A 22,518-nucleotide genomic window follows, 5' to 3' on the forward strand; every position below is an offset into this window, starting at 1 on the left:
CATAAAACACAAGTTTTTACTGCAGAAAAAATTGTACATCCCCTATTTTATATTGACAAGCTCACCTCCTGAAATACTAAATTTTTTTTGAACCACACATTTACACAAAGCCCTAAGACTGCAAACCCCTCCCTAAGATGCTGATTTTCAGACTGCTTACACCCTTTTATTTTTTAAAAAAAAAACACATTATTAAGTTATTAAAGAAATTCAAGCTGCAATCTTCTCTAAATATTTTCCAAGTATCTCATAAAATCTCTCTATCTCAATACTTGTTTCAAAAAAGATTTTTCAGGCATATTAAACAAAAAACAAAAAAATTGCTACAATCTCTTCTTTCATGCAAAAAATTTTGCAAAAGCAAAAAAAAATTTTACAGAAAAAATAAATTTAAAAGAATGCCTCTAGAGCATATTAAAAGTGGAAAAACAACAAAAAAAAAAAAAAAAAAAAAGTACAGTTTTGTTTTGTACCTACCATAAATGTAGATGTCCGAACTGGATAGCATCTGCAGTCATAACAAATGGGTTGTCCTGTCGCCAGGCAGCCCTTCCAGTTCCAAAGTCCCCGGCTCGGGCTGATGTCGCACTTCACCCGACGTCATCTCTGCTGGTCTTCGGGTATAAAGGCATCAGCCGACGCCATTTTCCTCAGTGTTTCTTGCCCCAGATGCCAGTTGCCCTCTTGGAAGGCTAAATTTTGGATAAATGCCAATGTTTCCAAAAAGTAGAAGGCAAACACAAAAAATAAGCATGTATGTACATATATACAAACAAATACACCATAAGAGACTCCCCCCCAGCTAGCTATTAGGAGGGTAAATACCCTAGGAGTACCACAGAGGGGAAGGAGGGTTGACTGCAGATGCTATCCAGTTCGGACATCTACATTTATGGTAGGTACAAAACTGTACTATGTCCTTCAAGGATGCATCTGCAGTCATAACAAATGGGTAGAATACCATAGCCAAACTAGGGGAGGAGGAAGAAGAATTATGGTGTAGTTAGGATCCCTTGCAGTACAGCAGTGGCAAACCCTGCTCGGGATCTAGAGTATAGAGGTAAATTATAATGCTTGGCAAATGTATGCACGGAGGTCCAAGTAGCCGCCTCAATAATGTCCTTGGTTGCCACTCCTCGTAAGAAAGCTGTGGTAGTGGCTGTAGCCCTTGTAGAATGAGGTCTTATGTTCTGTGGAATTGGTTTTCCATGGTAGGAGTAACAGAATCTTAAGCAATTTCCTATCCATTTGGAGATTGTCTGTTTGGAAATTGCTTTTCCTTCCCTTCCTGTTGCATAGGCTACTAAAAGCTGGTCAGTTTTTCTGTTACTTTTTGGTTCTGTCCAGGTAGTAGCGTAACTGCCTATGTACATCCAAGGTATGAAGCAGTCTTTCCCCCCTGTTCTGTGGATTGGGAAAGAAGGTAGGTAGGTGGATTGCCTGGTTTAAAGACACTCTGGATACCACCTTAGGCATAAATGTAGGATTAGTTCTCATGGACACCCTATCTTGATGGAAGATTAGGAAGGGTTGCACTGCCATTAAGGCCTGTAGTTCCGAAACCCTCCTTGCTGAAGTAATTGCCAGTAGGAAAGCAGTTTTCCATGATAGGTGTGTAGTCTGCTGTTGCTGCTGGTTCAAAGGAGGGAGTGTCAATTTTTCTAGCACAAAGTTCAAGTCCCATGCTGGTAATGGTGGTTTCCTAGGAGGTTTTACATTCTTGATTCCTCTGAGGAACTGCCTGAGTAGAGGATGTGAAAAGACAGGTGGATCAAAGCTGTATTCTGCTGAAATAGCTGATGCATGTATCTTGATGGAGGAATAGGACAGGCCTGTATGTAGAAGCTCTGCCAAGTACTCCAGAATGTTAGGCAATATCTATGTTGACACATCTTTTCCTCTTTCAGTACTCCAAATGACAAACCTTTTCCATTTTCCTGCATAGTTCCTTCTTGTTGAAGGTCTGGCTTCAAGGATAATGTCTTTAACCCTTTGGGAAAATCTGTAGTTGCTGCTATGTGATGTTCCAGGCAGTCAGTTGCAAGGTTTTAGGTTTGGATGCATGATGTTGTAGTTGTTCTGAGTTAACATCAAAGGCATCAGGGTATTGACCACATTCTCCCGAGACATGCTCCTCAGCAATGGGTACCAGTGTTGTCTTGGCCAGTCGGAGCTATCAGAATTATCCTTGGACGTTCCTCTTTGATTTTCAGTAGTACCTTGTGCATCAAGGGAAGAGGTGGGAATGCATATGCTGTCAGGCCTTTCCAGCTGAAGGATAGAGAGTCCACCTTCCATGCAAGTGGGTGGAATGTCCTTGTGCAGAATTTTTGAGCTGGTGATTGAGTGGGGATGCAATAGATCTATTTGTGGCATTCCCCATTTCTTTGTGATGGCCTTGAAGATGGGTGTAGCATCCATTCGTGAGCATCCGAGGTGGTTCTGCTTAACATGTCTGCTAGGTGTTTTCTTTTCCGGTACAAAAATTGCCTGTAACTGGATGTTGTAGCTCAGAGCCATATTCCAAAGGTCCAAAGTCATTCTGCATAGGGGGTATGAATGAGTGCCTCCCTGTTTGTTGATGTACCACATGACTGTGGTGTTGTCTGTCCTTATCATCAAATGGCCTTCTTTGAGGAATGGTCTGAATTTTAGGATTGCCAGTTTTACTGCCAGCATTTCTTTTTGGTTTATGTGCAGGTGCAGCTGGTCCTGAGTCCACAATCCTTGTATGCATTTGTCCAGCATGTGCCCCCCATCCTAGGTCTGAGGCCCGTTGTGATGGTTTGGGTTGCTTGAAAGTTGTGGAAGGGCAAGCCTGGGTTTGACTGGCATGCTTGAGCCCACCATAGGAACTCCTGTTTCAGGCATGGGATTGGTGGTATTTCTGTTCCTAAGCTGTGCCTGTGTTGAGACCATAAATTCTTTAGGTACCACTGTAGTTTCTCATATGCAGTCTGGCATGGGGACCAAGATTATGCATGATGCCATGAAGCCCAAGGCCTGCAGTACTTTTCTTGCTGTTAGTTTGTTCTGCTTTGTTAATGCCAAGAAGTAAAGAGGGAGTTCTTTCTGTTTTTCTGCAGTTAGGAATGCCATTTGTTTTACTGTGTCCAATTCTGCGCCCAAGAATGTTCTTGTTTGGGATGGTATCAGCCTTGACTTTTTTAAATTGACTGTGTATCCCAGGGCTTGTAGCAAGTAAATGACCCTTTGTAAATCTGTTGTCAGCTTGCTTTTGTTGTCCGCTTGTAACAGGCAGTCGTCCAGGTATGGATAAATTTGGATTCCCTGTAGTCTGCAGTGAGCGATTACTGATGCCAGGCATTTTGTGAATACTCTGGGTGCAGTAGATAAGCCAAAGGGCAATGCTGAGAATTGATAATGCTCTGATCCTGCAAGAAATCTGAGGTATCTTCTGCAATTTGGTCGAATGGGGACGTGCAGGTATGCCTCCTTGAGATCTAGAGTTACCAGCCAACACTCCTTGCCCAGCATGGGAAGAAGTTGCTGTAGGGTCAGCATTTTGAATTTTGGGACAATGATGTATGTGTTTAAGGACAGGTCGAGAATAGGTCTCCAACTTTTTCTTTCTTGGTACTAGGAAGAGTCTGGAGTAGAATCCTTTGCCCTGTTCTGTTATTGGTACTCTTTCCACAGCTCTCATCTTTGTTAATTCTATCTGTTTTAGAGCTTCTGTTTTTGATTTGGAGGTAGGTTTGGCATTCCTCTTTTACTGGTAAAGTGTGGAAGTGGAACCTGTAGCCTTGGTCTATGGTTTGCAAAATCCACTTGTCTTTGTGATATAGTGCCAATTTTTGAAAATAAGGCTAACTTTCCGCCTAATGGTGCTGCTATTTGTTCCCTGGTAGGCGTGTCAGAGCCAAGTCACTGTGATTGTCCTGTTGCAGTGGCAGTGGTTGTGTCTGTGCCTCTGGTTATTGCCTTGCCACGGCCCCTCTGTAGGCACCTCCTCTGGATTGATTTCTGCCTCTGAGCGCCTATTCCTGCCCCTTTGGGATCTTGTGGAGTCTGGAAAGGACCAATTTTGGCAGGCCAGTTCCTGCTAAACCTTGGGGCTGAACCTGTAAGAAATCTTTAACTGTTTGTACAGATTTTGTCTTTTCTTCCATTTTCTTCATTACCTGCTGGGCAGGTGTACCAAATAGACTGGCCTTATCCATAGGAGCATCTAATAGCTTTGCTTTAACATGATCCGGCAAGACCTGTTCTTTCAACCATGCATGCCTTCTTATCACTGTGCCAGTCATGGCTGATCTAAATGAAGCCTCCAGTGCATCATAGCCACATTTTAAAGAATGGTTACTAACCTGTTGTATGTTATTCACCATTTCTAATACATATTTCTTATCTAAAGATTCATCAGAGGACAGTTTTTTAGTTAACTGATCAAGCATAAACTCTTGGTATTGGATCATGTGAAACTGACAGTTTAAAGCTCTAGCTGAGAGAGTAGCAGAGGTGTAAACTTTTTTCCCCCATCTCTAAGGACCTGGATTCCCTTTCAGAAGGAATAGGGTTTTTTGCTGTGGTCGAGGCTACTGCCTTAGGCCCCTGGGATATAGTTTCGGGGTCTGCAAGTGGGGCCTTGTATAGGTGGTGATGAGTGTCTGGCACCCTGTAAAATCTATCTGGTTTGGCAGGGGCTGGAGGTAAAGAATCAGGAGCAGTGCAAACATCATTAAATGCATCATCCACAACAGAGAACAGGAGGTATAGCTAAGGGCCTATGTTGTGGTAAGTGCAGAAAAGTCCTAAGCCTTTTTCTTGAATCTGAGAAATCTTGTCCCTGCCATTGGAATTGTTCTCTCATGGCATGTAAGGTTTCCCCAAAGGAAAATTCCTCTGGTGGAGAGGCTGGAATGGATTCTTCAGCATCTGAATCTTCATAATAGAAAAAGGAGCCTCTGGCTGGTCTATGTCTGAGTCATCCAGAATCATCAGAGGACACTGGCTCGGGGCTCTGCTCTAGGTCTCTTTCTGGGGCTGAGAGGCCCTGTCTGGGTGAGATTGGGATCCCCTAATTAAGGATATTAAATCTTCTGCCAGAGTAAGCATTTGTGAACTAGAAGTGGGCCTGTGAGGGGGCTTAACAGGCACTGATTTAGTTTTGGCTGCTTTAGCCCTGGCAAAGGCCTTAATAGACATGGCTGCAGGAGGCCTAGCAGCACCACGTGCTGGGGTAGAGACATCCAAAGGGATGGTGTCTGATAATTCACTAGGAACCACAGTAGTAGGCAAAATTTCAGAGGCCGATTCAACTAAGGTAGCAGGAGCCTCAGTAGTAGTCATGGATTCGGCTGAAGATTGACGCTCGGTTTCGCCGAAACCGAGACACTCGCGGGTTGCTTAACCGTGGTTTCGGCCGAAACCGGACCGCGAGTGTCGGTCTTTTTCTTTGCGTTTTTTAACAATTTGGGTAGTCGGAGGATCCGACGGCATAATGTACGCAAAATCTGAGCCGAAAAACTGTTCAGCAAACTCCGACACCCTAAGCCGCTGCGGTTGAAGGAAGCACAGGCTAAAACAGGCTGCTACCGTGGTCTGGGCCTAAGCAAGGTAAGCAGTAAGAGTGGAAATCTTTATGAGGTATTTGTTTCCCACAAGTTAAACAGTTATTGACTTTTTCTGACATCGGCTGAGGCAAGAAAGAGTCCCCAACGGGGTACTTAGCTTTTTAGAAGTCTTCGAAGTAGTATTCGGTAGTAGTAATCTCTGGATCTGACCGACCGGCACTTGCTAACAGCTTCTGCTTCGGCGCCACGCGCAAGAAAGACTGAGGAAATGGCGGCGGCTGATGCCTTTATACCCAAGACCAGCAGAGATGACGCGGGTGAAGTGCGACATCAGGCCGACCCAGACTTTGGAATCCGCCGATCAAGGGCTGCCTGACGACAGGACAACCCATTTGTTATGACTGCAGATGCATCCATGAAGGACATTAATAGTGTCTAATTTCTCTCCGTCCTTGTCCAACTCAGAATATCTCCCTGACTAAAATCATTCATATTACTCACACCTTCAACTGACAACTGAATGAAGTTTCCCATTTCTCAATTCTTTGTTATTTTTAATGTCCTCATGTTCAAACAAACCTCCTGAAAATCTGTTATCCTAAAACTATCATAAGAGCATTTCTGAATCTTGGAACCCTGCATATTTAACCATACATGCTAAATGAGGCTGTATTTACCTCACCTATCATATCATCTTCACTCCTTTCACCCTATCTCTCTAACATCTTGTCAACCCTTATCTATATAATCCTAATATCTGCTCCCTAACTCCAGGAAGAGCCACAAGACACTACAAAAACACAAAAACCACCACACAGAGGGAAAAAGAAAGGAAAAGAAAAAAAAGCAACAGAGAAACAGAACATGTTTTTTTTGGGATCCCATATTGGATGTCACTATCACCACAGACATAACACTTGCATACCAAGACTATACTTGTGACAAGCACAAAGACCACATATAAAAATGGCCACAAAGGTAGGAAGAGGAAAAAAGGAAACAGAATCACACTGGAGGCTCCCTGTCCAGCACAGGATAAATCCAGAAACAGTTGAGAAACAACACATTCCAGCACAAGGAGAATATAAACTAAGGATTCAATAATAATAGAAAAATCAAATATAAAACACATGCCTATTAAATCGAAAATAGAATCCACAGGAGCCCAATGACATCATATACCACAAAATGGAACAGCCCAAAATAACATGAACAAAGACAGGAAACAAATACAGAATACAGCAAAATAGCTATATAATCACACAGAGTGGATACAAGAATGCAAAGAAGGAACACAGGCAAAATCTGCCCCAGGACTGTTACCTAGACAATGAAAAGAAAAATGTTATAAAATAGTACCAAACAGCAAAGAAAAATATGAAATGCCCCAGGACTAAAGATAACAGAAATGTGCACAGAAACTAATGGAATATAATGTGCATATGTACAATAAAAACACTTCAGTATCAGCATGATAGAAGTTACTATATAAAGGCATGGAACATATAATGAATATGTAATTTCTAGAATGTTCACAAACCAAAGCTTTTGTATATTAATGCTTTACAAAAATTGGAAAAAGCATGTAATGTAATTAAAATGTCTTTTATAATCAGATAAACATAAAATACATAAAATAAAAAAACAGCTCCAACAACTAATCTTCATGAAATAAACACTGTATATTAGATAAAACTCATGAATACAAGACACTCCAAGTCAGTATCATGAACCAAAAGGTAAAAATGTCTGCAACCATTTGAATGTGCTCTTAGCAGGTGTGGCATTATTCAGATAGGAGGGCTGCACAGTGCATTATGACAAAGAAACGCAATTAGCTTGAGAAAGTTGTATGTGCTGAATGGTCCCTAAATCAACCAACATTTAATATTTCTTGCTACAGAAGAAGGACATCCTAAACCAATCAAGGATTATAATCTAAACTGTGTCCATGGCAAAATGGGCCCTGCAGGATTTGGGATGATAACACAGCTACACTGGTATAGGAGTGCAAATGTTTAAATGAGATGTCTTCAAGATTCTGTCCACCCTGTTGGTAGAAAAGAAACCAACCAAAAACACAAACACAGGATCACTCACTTACATCTACAAATTTTACAGATTTCTGCAAGAAATATTTGAACTGAATGACTGTACCTGTATTTTTGACACAATCTCAGCTGTGTAGGCATACTGAATAAGCCCCAGAGCCTGAGGATACAGCAATCACATGGTTTGTCAATTTTCACTCATTTCGTCTACAATAATAATAAATCACTGCAACATCACTTAATCTTTTACTGCATTTCTGTTTTTATATAGATACAAATATATAAAAACCTGTACTCTATTTAAAAGAATCATAAAAAATTGACAAAACTGAAAATTGTACACCATAGTCCTTACCATATAATTAAATAAATGAAAGCATTTTTAATTAGAGATTTCAAAGAAAACAGGATAAAAACAAACATAATAATGAACATATGTATGAATGAAGCAATATAGTTCTAAGAGGTCTCAAATGAAACTTATTTAATGAATTTGTGCTGACTACAAAATTCCAACCACAAAACCATTTTCAGCAGAAGACCATTAAGAAAAGTTCATTATACCAACTGCACTTTCAGCAGCATATCTGGTACAAAAGTATTTCACTAAAGTTTTACAAAAGTAATCAATATATTTCTATATTCTTTAATACTCCAACTTGTAAGAGAGGCATGTTTGAGTGTGATTTTAGTATAGATGAACCTGTACAGCAACTCTAATGCAGAGATGTTAGATGTTAACAATACATTTCCTAGATTAAGCCTGTATATTTATAAATATGGTAACTATGGTGCCATATGTGTAAGAATACTCTGCATAACTATCAGCATGAAACAGTACAACAGTGATACTTCATACATTTGTGCCTTATCACAACGTACAGATTCAGATTGGTATACCACTGAAGGCCCAAGTTATAACTGTGAAATGCTCATGTAACCAAGACCATCTTACTAGTTAACACCTATAGATATATATATGTGTGTGTGTGTGTACATATATATATATATATATATATATATATATATATATATGTGTGTGTGTGTGTGTGTGTGTGTGTGTGTGTGTGTGTGTGTGTATACACACATATATCTCCTAAAAAGGAAAAAAATGTGACAAAAGTCAGTGAAATAATCTCTCCATAGCCAATTTAGGTTTAAAGCCACAACTCTCATTTACACCAGGTACAGTAGTAGTATTTAAAGTGGTAATCTAATTGCATTAACAGTTTTCCATGATATTTCTGATTATCTCCAGCTCTTAAACTTTCAACAACCACCTGTAACATCATAAATTTAAAGTGGTGTTGTTGACCTGCAGAATCAATATGTTGACACAAAGCATTATTCAAATTCTTTTTCCTAATGTCATATAAACATTAATATATTCTGTCCTTAAAGTACCTTCCTGTCTTTCCTACTGTTCCTTCAATGTCATTTTGTTAGATTAGTTAGTTAGTTGCAGTGCTCTCCCTAACAGGACCAAGATGCTATCCTCCAAAAAAAGGAATCCAATCTGGTGGTCCCCCGCCATAAACAAACTCTACAACAGAAGAAACTGTTGCCAAAAAAAAAGAGTAAAATCCGATAGTTGGAGGAACTCCATGGTTAGCTTCAGTAAAAAGCTTAGATCCCTCATAAAATCCTCCAAAGCTAGTTATGAAAACAAAATCGCCACTGATTTTAAAGACAACCACAAAGCCTTCTATAGCTATGTCAAGAATCTCAATGACAACACTCAGATCTGCTCTGAGTTACAGCACAATGGCACTAAATATACAGAACCAACTGATATTGCCAACATCCTGGCAGATAGGTTCAGTGCTAACTTTACCCCCCTCTTATTCCCTAAAGGGCCCATCTCTATACCGGAAGAATGCAAATTTCCTGTAATCATGACTGCACAGGTAAAAAACACACTCTTCAAAGCCAAGAACACAGCATCCATGGGACCTGACAACATCCCAGGCTGTGTTCTACACAAACTACAGAACAAACTGGTGCCCCACCCAAGTACCATGTTCAATCATAGCCTCACCTCAGGCTTTGTGCCCACTGAATGACGCACAGTGACAGTTATCCCACTCCACAAAGGGGAAGCCACCACGGACCCCGGAAACTACCACCCCATTAGCCTAACAAGCCTGGTCTGCAAGGCCATGAAATGAATCATCATGGAACTTGCAAACAAAGACATCGATAATCTCCAAACTCTGGACCCAACCCTGTTCGGGTTTGTAAAAGGCAAATCATATCCCCTAAACTTGACAGCACCAAAGCTGTAGACGAGGGTAAGGTGGTTCACACAGCCTATCTAGATCTCGCCAAGGCTTTTGACACCATCCCCCACACTGGAATTATAGATAAACTCACTAAACTAGGTATAAATCCCTATGTCACAAGATGGGGTGCCAACTGGCTCACTGACAGAACCCACACTGTGAAAGTAGCAGACTCCAAATCCGACTTCAGACCAGTGACAAGTGAAGTACCACAGGGTTCAGTCCTGTGTCCTCTCCTGTTTGGTATTTACTTTTCTGAAGTACAGGCTAACATAGAAGGTCTTTAAGTTTGCAGATGACTGCAAACTAGGAGCTATAAATCGAGACTCCTAATGATGTGGACATCCTACAAAAGGGCCTCACTGAGACAGATGCCTGGTGTCAAAGCCATGGCCTCAAGCTCACTGCCAAAAAGTGCACTGTCATCCCCTTTGGTAAAAACTCTGTACCCATGAGCTACCACATAGGTGGTACTCTAACACCGAAAGTGTGATAAGAGACCTTGAAACACAGGTGGACAGTAGTCTCTCCTTTGATAATCACATCACCACAGTAGTAAGGAAATCCTTCTGTGTGGCACACCTCATTACAAAAGGTTTCTCATCCAGGAAAAAAAGAGGTAATTGTTCCCTTCTACTCGTCACTCATTAGACCCATTATAGAGTACAACACCCCTTTTGGTATGTACCTCACAAGACATCTACAACAACTGGAAAGGCTGCAGAAATAACTCACAAAGAGGATTACTGGCCTCAAACAGATGCCCTATACAGACAGTCTCAAAAAACTCCAGCTTTACTCTGCTGCATATCGCCCACTCAGAGGGGATCTCTGCCTAACATACAAAGCTATGTCAAACCTAGAGCTGTTGGACAGGCTCCACTTAAACAAATCCCAATCCCTCCGAGGTACATGCTCTAGGGACCTAAACCTTGCACCACAATAAACAGAACATGCTGGAGGGATAGATTCCTCTCCCAGAGACTTCCCATACTCTGGAACAAACTACCTATCTATATCAAACAAAGCTCCTCATTAGCACTCTTCAAGAAAAATCTTGATGACTGGATGGGAAACAGGAAATTCACCCTGGGGATCACCTCTGTGGCTCTGCTCGATAGGGGCACAGGAAAACACTTTTCTTGGGTGGCGAAAGCCAGGGTAATTTTTGGCAAAGCGTATATAGGCCCTAGGGCCAATAGCCTAGTACCTACCTATGAACCTATGAAAACATATGGTATGTCACACATACATGTACTAAGCACTTAGTATTATGATTTGCAAAATCAAGAATATTACAGACTCTGTCCACTGCACCTGAAAATAAAATGTTGATCATGCCAACAAAAGAGCAGGGAACTTAAAAAATAAATAAATAGGATTTTCTTTAAACAAGAAAAAACAGACAACTAACCAACTAATCTAACAAAATGACATTGGAGGAACACTAGTATTAGAAAAAAACTCAATGAATACAAGACACTCAAGTCAAAAGTAACAAAATAGAACCAAAAGGTAAAATGTAGGCTGCAACCATTTGAATGTGCTCTTAGCAGCAGTGTGGCAAAAAATTATTCGGATAGGAGGGCTACCCACAGTGCATTATGGGACAAGGAGAAGGACGCAATTAGCTTGAGAAAGTTGTATGTGCTGAATGGTCCCTAAAATCAACCAACATTTAATATTTCTGCTACAGAAGAAGGACATCCTCAAACTCAATCAAGGATTATAATCTAAACTGTGTCCATGGCAAAAATGGGCCCTGCAGGATTTGGGATGATAACACAGCTTACACTGGTATAGGAGTGCAAATGTCATTAAATGAGATGTCTTCCAAGATTCTGTCCAATTCCTGTTGGTAGACAAGGTGAATCCAACCAAAAACACAAACACAGGATCACTCACTGTTACATCTACAAGATTTTACAGTTTTCTGCAAGAAATATTTGAACTGAATGACTGTACCTGTACGTTTCCTTCCCCGACAATAATCTCAGCTGTGTAGGCATACTGAATAAGCTGCTCCAGAGCCTGAGGATCGATATCATGCAACGTCACATGGGTTTGTCGACTTTCACTCATTTCGTCTACAATAATAATAAATCACTGCAACATCACTTAATCTTTTACTGCATTTCTGTTTTTATATAGATACAAATATATAAAAACCTGTACTCTATTTAAAAGAATCATAAAAAATTGACAAAACTGAAAATTGTACACCATAGTCCTTACCATATAATTAAATAAATGAAAGCATTTTTAATTAGAGATTTCAAAGAAAACAGGATAAAAACAAACATAATAATGAACATATGTATGAATGAAGCAATATAGTTTCATTAAGAGGTCTCAAATGAAACTTATTTACCGACTTGTGTTTGTCGACTACAAAATTCCAACTGGGCATAAACCACTTTCAGCAGAAGACCATTAAGAAAAGTTCATTATACCAACTGCACTTTCAGCAGCATATCTGGTACAAAAGTATTTCACTAAAGTTTTACAAAAGTAATCAATATATTTCTATATTCTTTAATACTCCAACTTGTAAGAGAGGCATGTTTGAGTGTGATTTTAGTATAGATGAACCTGTACAGCAACTCTAATGCAGAGATGTTAGATGTTAACAATACATTTCCTAGATTAAGCCTGTATATTTATAAATATGGTAACTATGGTGCCATATGTGTAAGAATACTCTGCATAACTATCCCGTACAGAACAGTACAACAGTGATACTTCATACATTTGAGTGCCTTATCACAACGTACTAGATTCAGTCTCATTGGTATACCACTGCCAAGGCCCATGTTATAACTGTGAAATGCTCATGTAACCAAGACCATCTTACTAGTTAACACCTAAAAAAATAAAGGTGCATCAATCCAATGTCACTACAGAATAAGGGTAAGAATAATCATGGTAAACCAAAAAAATGGGTATTACTTTAATATCCAACATTTTCTTTGCTAATACACTGGTCTCCAGATATCGAATAGGTTCCAAGCTACATGGAACCCTTTCTAACAAAAATCCCTCATAAGCGCCATTCATCATGTAAGATGTAAAGACTAAGACCAATACCCACAAAGCAAACTATGTCTGGGGCATGCATCACAGTCGACCAATGAGTGACCTCTCAAACCTCTTGAATCAGAGGCACATGGGACATATGCAAATGACCCTTATGAACACCAGGTGTTTCAGCGATATGGCGATTCTCAATACCCACAACGTATTTCTTTTTAAGTCGTTTCAATGGATAATTTCAGGCAATAAAGCCAAACCCCACTAGCTATGGGTATGCATATTTTGGCCTTGTTATGACCTCATCAGCACAGCACAAGCAGAGTGTTTGACCAAGCATAAGAAACACAGGGATGTTATACCCAGCTGATGTGCATCACCATGAGGGTGACTGCAAAATATCCCAACTAACAAATTAAAACAAGAGTGAGAAGGTCACACAAAAAACAATCCGTAAAAACTAAATTAAGTTTTTATTGATTTTTTTTTGTGTGTGTGATTGGAAGTTCTAGCTCGGCTGGAGTTTTCATTTAGTTTTTACTGATTGTTTTTTGTGTGACGTTCTCACTCTGTTTTAATTTGTTAGTTGGGATATTTTGCAGTCACTTTCATGGCAATGGACATCCGCACTTGCTTTAACTACAGATGTATGGGGCCAGGTCTATTATTCCTCTATGGACCCACCTTCCTTCCCCTGACCTCTGTCTGGTTTGGAAGTCTTCAGAGAGGGCCTTTCCTTATGTTGTTTCCTCTTTGTCATATCTGCTTCAGTACAGAATAACATAAATCTATAGAGCAACCCTTTGGTTCACAGGATTATTTATAAAGGGGAACAATTTAGTAGCCCTGAAAAGTTTAGGTGTTGACCTGCTAGTTCCTACTCCCTTAATCCTACAGGTAATGAAAAAAGGTCCTGGTCCTATACATCTATCATTATGGAAAGTGCATAACTTTTACTTCTATTAGCACAGAGTCTAATGCAGGACCAGCATGAATAAGATAATACCTATTGCCAAATAAAGACATCAAAGTTAAAGAAAAACAAATGTAAAAAAAAAGCAGCTATAAAAATACTTGGGTACTATTCTAACATATGTGCGATTGAAACCTGACAAAAAAATAACTGAGCAAATGTCAAAACTAAAACATAAGCACACATTACATAAGTTCCTAGGGATGATGCAGTAACTTGTAAAATTTGTACCCAATACGCTGAGACAACTATGTTGGTTAGGAGGTTGTTCACAGCAAATTTCATCCTAAGAAAAGAGATCTGAAGAGGACGAGGGTTTTAAAACTAAAAGCTAGTTACAAAAACATCAGTGCTAAACCACTGTTACATGAATAAGCCAGCTGTCTTGCAGGCAGATGCTAATCATGACAGCACAGGAGCTGTGCATCCGCAAGAAGACAGTTACTTATGGGCCAACAAGCATATGAACAGACAGAAAAGGAAATGCTGACAGTACCTGACACGTGAAATTTCAATAAGTCTACAGTAAAGTGCAAGTGGAAACAGACTACAAACCTCTGCAGAATATGTTCATAAAATCTGTACACACGAGATTGCATAACTGTCCCCCCCCTTTCAGCAGAGTCCTGCTAAAAATAAAACAAATAAAAAAAAACTTAAATTATTACAGTATATTAATTTCCAGAAGCATGATCTGAAACTGAAATACAATTACAAAAAGAAATGCACACATTAGATATGTTCAGCGGAACTAAGGATCGGAAGTGGCAAGGTGTGATAAGGCTCTGACTATGACCCAAGCAGGCAACCAGAGTCTGATTAGCAGCTTGGGCACAGACAGGGGAGGCAAAGCATGCCTATCCTGGAAAGATGACGACTGCAGTGGTGGTAGGAGTGGTTTCTCATAGCCCTAGTGGAGGCCTGAGTATAAAGGGGTGGTCCTGGAGGTATGTCTGCCTAGGGTTCGAGGTGCAAGGCATGTTGTAGGCCACACCTCACTGCCCTCTACCTTAAACAGACATCATGCAAGAGGAAGTGGTTATGGCTGTAACTTAACACTGGCTGTGAGCAGCAGTGCCAGCACTCTGCTGCACACCTTTGCCATGCATTGTATCAACAGTGAGGCTGGTTTGACCCACACTCTGGCAGGATATAAAAATTCTGGACAATCTGGTCTCAAATCATGGACTGAGCTGAGGGAGACTAAGTAGAAAAGTTGCACTGCCATGTCACATACCTACAAAGTTGCACTGCCATGTCACATACCTCCAAAGAATAATGTGTGCAAATTAAAAAAAAAACAGAAATAGACATGCTAATTGGAGCTTTCAATCAAGCTTATTTACAAGGAAAACATGAAGAAATGAAGACCTGTAAAAAACAGAATTAGAGAACCAATGAACACCACAGTAACCAATGTCAGAATTAGTAAACCTCACAAATGTATTAAAATAAATTACAATTAGAATGTGGTCTGATCAAAAAATCATCAGCAAGGATAGAGATACAGTCTTGTTTTTCTTTCAGGGAAGAAATAAGTTGTGTCCAGTGGTTAATATGCAAAGCTCACAAATGGTGCAAAGAGAAGAAAAAACAGACTGCTGTAAAGACCAGGAATGCTGAGTTAGATACAAGTTCAAAGTAGTGTCGCATACAATGCATAACAAAACAATCCAGATTAGAAAGTAACGGACATGTTCCATGATCATTCCTGGTAGTGAACGGCATCCTCATTCATGGAGATAAGTAGGTACACACTTTTTGTTTCAAATTAACGAACCTATGTATCAAATATATGCAAGCTTGTTATTCCAAGATCTCTGAAACAACCAAACATATACATGAAGTGCAAGTACGATTAATGCAATAAAGTTTATATTCTTAAGATGATGGGTACCTGACTTAATATCATACAAGTACGAAATTCACATTTATATACAAAAGTGCGACTTCAGACACAGAATGTCATCTCCACGCCATCACAACCGAATGGACAACTGGACAGAACTATCTAAATGGTGAAAATCTTTGTTTTGTTAGTTTATCAGGGCAAACCACTGCTCACAACTGACCAATTTCAAGCCCAGCCCAGGTGATTGAAGACACAAACAGCTATTACAATAAAATCAGAACATACAAAAGTTGGAGAGGGGGTTAGGCATTGGCATAATGGTTAAGGTGTTTACCTCACAGACAAGTACGTGGTTTGATTCTCACCCAAGACAAATTAACTATGCTTAAAATGATCCGCAAGGACAACTAGTTTAGTACTTACCTACAAACCTATGAACAAATGAAGTCATACAATCAGAAAATAAAGTCTACGCACAGTAAGTACTACATAAAATACAACTGATTCATAGGTTTATAGATAAGTACTAAACTAGCTAACCTTGTCAATTTCCTTCTAAGGGGAGAATCAAACTCCGTACCTTGTGTCTGTAAGGTAAGCAGCTTATCCAATATATCAACCCTTCCCCCCAAAAGAGTGGCCCATTCCCACACCAGAAGGCTCTGTACAAACATATAAAAATTTTATAACCAGAGAAGATAGAAAAAAAGAGAGTTAAAAAATAACTGGAGAGTCAAACATGCAGTTAGTTTGTAACGCTGGAAGAGTGTGTGGCTGCTACTGGGGGTTGTCATTTCACATTTTTGTAATACAGGAATTCGTCACTGCAAGGACAAAAACAAATATTAATGGGCAGAAGGTTGAAAGCTCATAGTCTTCTTCAGCTGCATTACTGAAGCCAAAAATACTAAACAGTGGAAAAATCTATAAAGGTAACATTAGATGCACTGTTTTCTGTAATTACTAGTACTTAAGATGTTGAGTGCTGATGCAGTTACATTTCATTTATGGAACATGTGCATATCAAATCTGTTCTTGAGATTTATTTTAGTTTCTTTAAAAGCTTTTTAGACGTGACCCTGTTCTAATTTTGCATCAGATGGTATTTCACTGTTTTGCTACATTTAACAAGTGCAACGGATTTGGAATTTTATATCTGGACTATGTTTTGGTGTTAAGATTTTTTTTCTTTAAAGTATATATTTTGTTTTTTCTTCACACTCTTTACCACCCCACCACCCCCATCCTCACACACACACAAACACACTTGTTTATATCACACCTCATTCGATCAATCAACCCATTCATTTCACCATCACCTTGGGTGAGAATCAGAGAGGGGCCACCATACAGGCAGCCATGAGAAGTGGTTCTAGAATTTTCATTTATGCCCTATGTCTCCCCAGCATGTGTTCACTCATGTCAAAGGGCTGTCTGTGCTAGCTGTCCCTCAGCTCTACAAAGAGCACTGCCATCAAGGAGCCCTACTCCTCACACTCACGCAGTGTTTTCCCTGGCCTTCACAGGAGGCATCACAAATGAATGCCCTCCCCAACAGACAAGTGGACTACTCTTCTTCACTCCCCCACACCCCCCACCTCCTCCAGTACACAGGCTATTAATCAAACTCTAGGGTTCAAGCTCTCTGTCACTGAGCCAAGTCTATGGATTTATCAGGTATGTTATAGTAGGGAATTAAATAGAATATTAAATACATTATGTACTGTGACTCGCGAGAGAGTAAGCAAGTGATGTACAAGGGATATGCATTGGTGTGTTCTACTTTACTTGCTGCATATGTTGCTACTTTATTAAAGTTATTTTCTAGCTTATTAAGACAGGTTGATTGGATATTGGTAATAAATGATGCAGCTTATGCAGGAAAAACAACAAAAGGAAGAAACTGTTGCAGAAAAGAGGAAAATCCCAGGATGCAAAAAACTCCCTTACCAGCCTCAGTAAGAAACTGAGATCCCTCATAAAATCCTCCAACGCTAGTTACGAAAATAAAATTGCCAAAGATTCCAAAGACAACCACAAGGCATTCTATAACTATGTCAAGAATCTAAACGGCAATGCTCAGATCTGCTCTGAGCTAAAACAGAATGGCATTAAATATACTGATCCCAAGGATATTGCCAATATCCTGGCAGATCGATTCAGTGCTAACTTCACCCCCCCCTTACTCCCTAAATGGCCCATCTCAATACCGGAAGATTGCCAAATTCCAGTAATAACGGCCACACAGGTAAAAAACGCACTCTCCAAAGCTAAGAATACAGCATCCATGGGACCAGATGACATCCCGGGCTGTGTACTACATGAACTACAATATGAACTGGCACCTCACCTAAGTGTCATGTTTAATCATAGCCTCACCTCAGGTTTCGTGCCCAATGAGTGGCGCAGAGCTGCTTTTATCCCACTCCACAAGGGGGGATCCACCTTGGATCCCGCAAACTACCATCCCATCAATCAGACAAGCCTTATCTGCAAGGCCATGGAGCATATTATCATGGAACTTATAAACAAAGACATTGGCAACCTTCAAACACTGGACCCCACCCAGTTTGGGTTCGTGAAGGGCCGATCTTCTCTCCTGAACCTGACTGACTTCTTCGAATCAGTCTCCAGAACCATGGACAAGGGTAAGGTGGTCCACACAGCCTATCTAGACCTTGCCAAGGCCTTTGACACTATCCCCCACTCTGGAATCATAGATAAACTTACTAAGCTGGGCATTAATCTCTACATCACCCAATGGGTTGCTAACTGGCTTACTGATAGAGCCCACACTGTAAAAGTAGCCAGCTCCAAATCCAGCTCCAGACAAGTGACAAGTGGAGTACCTCAGGGTTCAGTCCTGGGACCGCTCTTGTTTGGCACCTACTTCTCTGAAGTACAGGCCAACACTAAGGGACTCTGGCTAACAAAGTTTGTAGATGACTGCAAACTGGGAGCCATTAATGAATCCCCAAATGATGTGGATACTCTACAAAAGGGCCTTACAGAAACAGATGCTTGGTGCCAGAGCCGTGGGCTCCAGCTCAATGCCAAGAAATGTATAGTTATCGCCTTTGGGAAAAAACATGTATCTGTGAATTACCATATAGGTGGCAGTACACTAAACACCGAAAGTGTGATAAGAGACTTAGGGACACAGGTGGACAGTGATCTCACCTTCGATAACCACATCGCCACAACAGTCAGGAAATCCTTCTATGTGGCACACCTCATCACTAAGGGCTTTTCATTCAGAAAAAAGGAGGTCATTGTCCCAATGTACTCATCCCTCATTAGACCCATTACAGAATACAGTGCCCCATTTGGTACGTACCTCTCAAGACATCTGCAACAACTGGAAAGGCCGCAGAAATACCTCACTAAAAGAATCACAGGCCTAAAGCAGATGCCCTATGCTGACCGCCTTAAAATACTCCAGCTATACTCTGTCGCATATAGTCTACTCAGAGGCGATCTCTGCTTAACATACAAGGCCATGTCAAACCCAGAGCTGATGGACATGCTACACTTAAAGAAATCCCAATCCCTCAGAGCCACATGCTCCAGGGATCTAAACCTTGTCATCACAATAAACAAAACATGCTGTAAGAATAGATTCCTGACCCAGAGACTCCCCAGACTCTGGAATAGACTGCCCATACATGTCTAGCAGAGTGCCTCTTTGGCCCTCTTCAAAAGGAACCTTGACGACTGGATGGGAGAAAGGAAATTCACACCGGGGATCACGTCAGTCGCCCTGTTAGACAGGGGTCCAGGGAAGTAAATAGTGTGGAAGAAATAGCCAGGGAATTGTTATGGCTAGGTTTGTATAGGCCCTAGGGCTGATATTCTAGTACCAACCTATGAACCGCATGTTTCATAACTGGACTGCGAAGGATTTGAGACTCATTCATTTCTTTCACAGGTACAAACACAGATGAGCATTTGAGTATAAACTTTGAACTACATCATAGGTAGGTACTAGGCTATCGGCCCAAGGGCCTACATAAGCCTAGCCAACAAGGTTCCCTGGCTTACGCCACCCAAGAAAGTTATTTTCCTGTGCTACTGTCGAGCAGAGACACAGAAGTGATCCCCGGGGTGTATTTCCTATTTCCCATCCACTCATCAAGATTTTTTTTGAAGAGTGCTAATGAGGAACTTTGCTTGACATAGATGGGTAGCGTGTTCCAGAGTATGGGAAGTCTCTGGGACAGGAATCTATCCCTCCAGCATGTCCTGTTTATTGTGGTGACAAGGTTTAGGTCCCTAGAGTATGTAGCTCGGAGGGATTGGGATTTCTTTAGGTGTAACATGTCCAACAGCTCTGGGTTTGACATAGCTTTATATGTTAGGCAGAGATCACCTCGGAGTAGGCGATATGCGACGGAGTAAAGCTGGAGTTTTTGAGGCGGTCAGTGTAGGGCATTTGTTTGAGGCCAGTAATCCTCTTTGTGAGGTACTTCTGTGGCCTTTCCAGCTGCTGCAGATGTCTTGTGAGGTACATTCCAAAAGGGGCGTTGTACTCTATAATGTGTCTGAGTGACGAGTAGAGGGGAACAATGACCTCTTTTTTCCTAGATGAGAACCACTTTATGATGAGGTGTGCCATGTAGAAGGACTTCCTGACTAGTGTGGCGATGTGACTATCAAAGGAGAGACTACTGTGCACCTGGGTCCCAAGGTCTCTTATCACACGTTCGGAGTTACATAGATTGCTGCCTCTGTGGTAGTTCGTGGGGACTTGTATCTGTCCCACAGTCTTTTCTGCAGAAATCAAGTCACTGTCCTCAACCAGTATTTTCTACTTACTTGTTTACAATGCGCAGAAAAGCTACATCCTAGTTAAAAATGAGCACGCCAAGTCCTTTTCAGAGCAGCAATGTTATGTCTCTGTTCTAACCTCCAGAACTAAACAAGGAAAAATCAGAAATCTCTTCAGACATTGGTCATCACTGAAGGTAAAAGGTTAATTCTATATTTAGTAGATACCTTTATTGGCAAAGGCCCTTCAGGCACTTAAAACTGCCTTTTTTAATCCTTCGCAATGGAAGTCAGCAAAAAAGAAATACTAGTCCCTGTACTGAATATGTAATTCCCAGAATCCGAGCAAAAAGATGCCCTTTTTTAACTTCTGCATCAGTCAACTCCACTAAGTACTTTTTGGAATTTTTCTACAGACTTTTAAATGCTTCTCAGTCAAAAACAAAGCCAAAACATCAATTCCAACATTACATAATTTCCTCACTTTCTGCCTTCTGTTAAACGTCATTCATCCTCATGAACATTATTGTGTATGTACTATTTATAAATTCCATTTATTTACATGTAACTTGTCCTTTCCTTTAATAATCCAGTTATTTTCTCTCTCTAATATTCAACATTTCTGTTACACTTGGTTTAGATTTTAAGTTCCGTTTTCTAGTAATTGCTTTTTTTCACAGCAAACAGCATTAAACTTGACAAGGCACTACTATGTCTAGGTAATTCAGATACTATAACCCAGCTGAAAAGAATCATTTAGTTACAGCCATTTGCTCCCACAATATTTCTGAAAGAGTTCTCTGTAGGGAAGTTGTAAAATCTGCCAACTCGATACACTCCCAAAAACATGTCTCCATTTACCTTTCTCATCACACCTCCAGCATTTGTTAACCTCCCTAAAACATTATTTAACTGTGCCTGGGGTATAAAATACCTATGCCGACACTTCCAAGAACCTAAGCCTTCTGGACTTTGTTGCATACTTGGGAGCCACGCATGTCCTCCTACTGTTACTTTGTAAATTGCTTTTCAAGTCTTTCTTCCCAATATTTTCTAACCTCCTCTGATTGATTTATAGTTATCATGCAATATTTTACGTCCTACTAATCACCCTTTAACAGCAGCTTCTGTTCTACACATGACTAAAACTCTACCAGAGCTGGTCTTTCACTTAAGGCTCCCCTATGCCTTTCTCTTTATCTGAACTCTGATCTCAATCTCTGGTAAGGAGGCAGTCTCAGATCTGCAGTCCCCACTTCTACTCGGCCCCATTCCACTCTATTAACTTTCCCTCTTCCAGTTATTTGCTCCCAATAACCTGGTTCTTTTGCCAGCCTCCTTTTGCCTATTTTTGATATCTCACTTGCACGTCATCCCTAGTGGCAAAGTCTCCTTTCTTCATTCCTATGCCGACTCGGTTCTTAGAATAATTTTCTACACCTTTATGAATATAATATTTTGTATGGTTCTTACTACCCTTAAGGATTTGCATCAGAAATCCCATTCAAACTCTCCCACATTATAATCCCATTCCACTTTGATTTGTAACTTTATGCTTTTGTTATGCATATGAGCATTAGCTACACAGTTCTAAAATACCCATACAAACCAGGTAATCCTACACCAACTTTTCTATGGCGAGGATAACTGTATCCCCACTTAAATCTCACCCTCTTCCCCTCCCAAATAAATTTCTTCAACTTTTTGTTAATTACTGTCCACAACTTTTCTGGTTGATAAAAATATCCCTGACCTGTACATAAAACTAAAGGGACTGAATCCATTTTCACTGCTTGTATCCTACTATCCAGATCCATAAAACAGAGCTTCCAGTTTCTTACTTTTTGTATGGTTATTACTCTTCCCACATATCCTCAGTTGCCATAACAGAATCTGTTTTAAGCCAGACAATTAAATACATACTGAATAATTTCATGTGTGGCTACATATAATTTACTGCTGTAGCCTTTGTTTTATCTTCATTACATTTTATACCCTGAAAAGACTTGAAATTGTTTCAAGACCA

General features: G+C 40.4%; 1 protein-coding gene across 3 annotated transcripts in view; it reads right to left on the minus strand.

Moving 5' to 3' along the window:
- Positions 1-22,518, minus strand: part of KLHL17 (kelch like family member 17) — a 1,233,332-nt gene that overhangs the window by 617,872 nt on the left and 592,942 nt on the right. For all 3 annotated transcript variants that reach the window (XM_044063097.1, XM_044063096.1, XM_044063098.1), the window contains one exon: positions 11,836-11,957. In XM_044063097.1, the coding sequence (XP_043919032.1) occupies positions 11,836-11,957 (122 nt within the window). The remainder of the gene's footprint in view (positions 1-11,835; positions 11,958-22,518) is intronic.

The sequence above is a fragment of the Protopterus annectens genome, chromosome 2.part1 (assembly GCF_019279795.1).
Source record: "Protopterus annectens isolate FY-2018-M chromosome 2.part1, PAN1.0, whole genome shotgun sequence".
Lineage (NCBI taxonomy): Eukaryota > Metazoa > Chordata > Ceratodontiformes > Protopteridae > Protopterus > Protopterus annectens.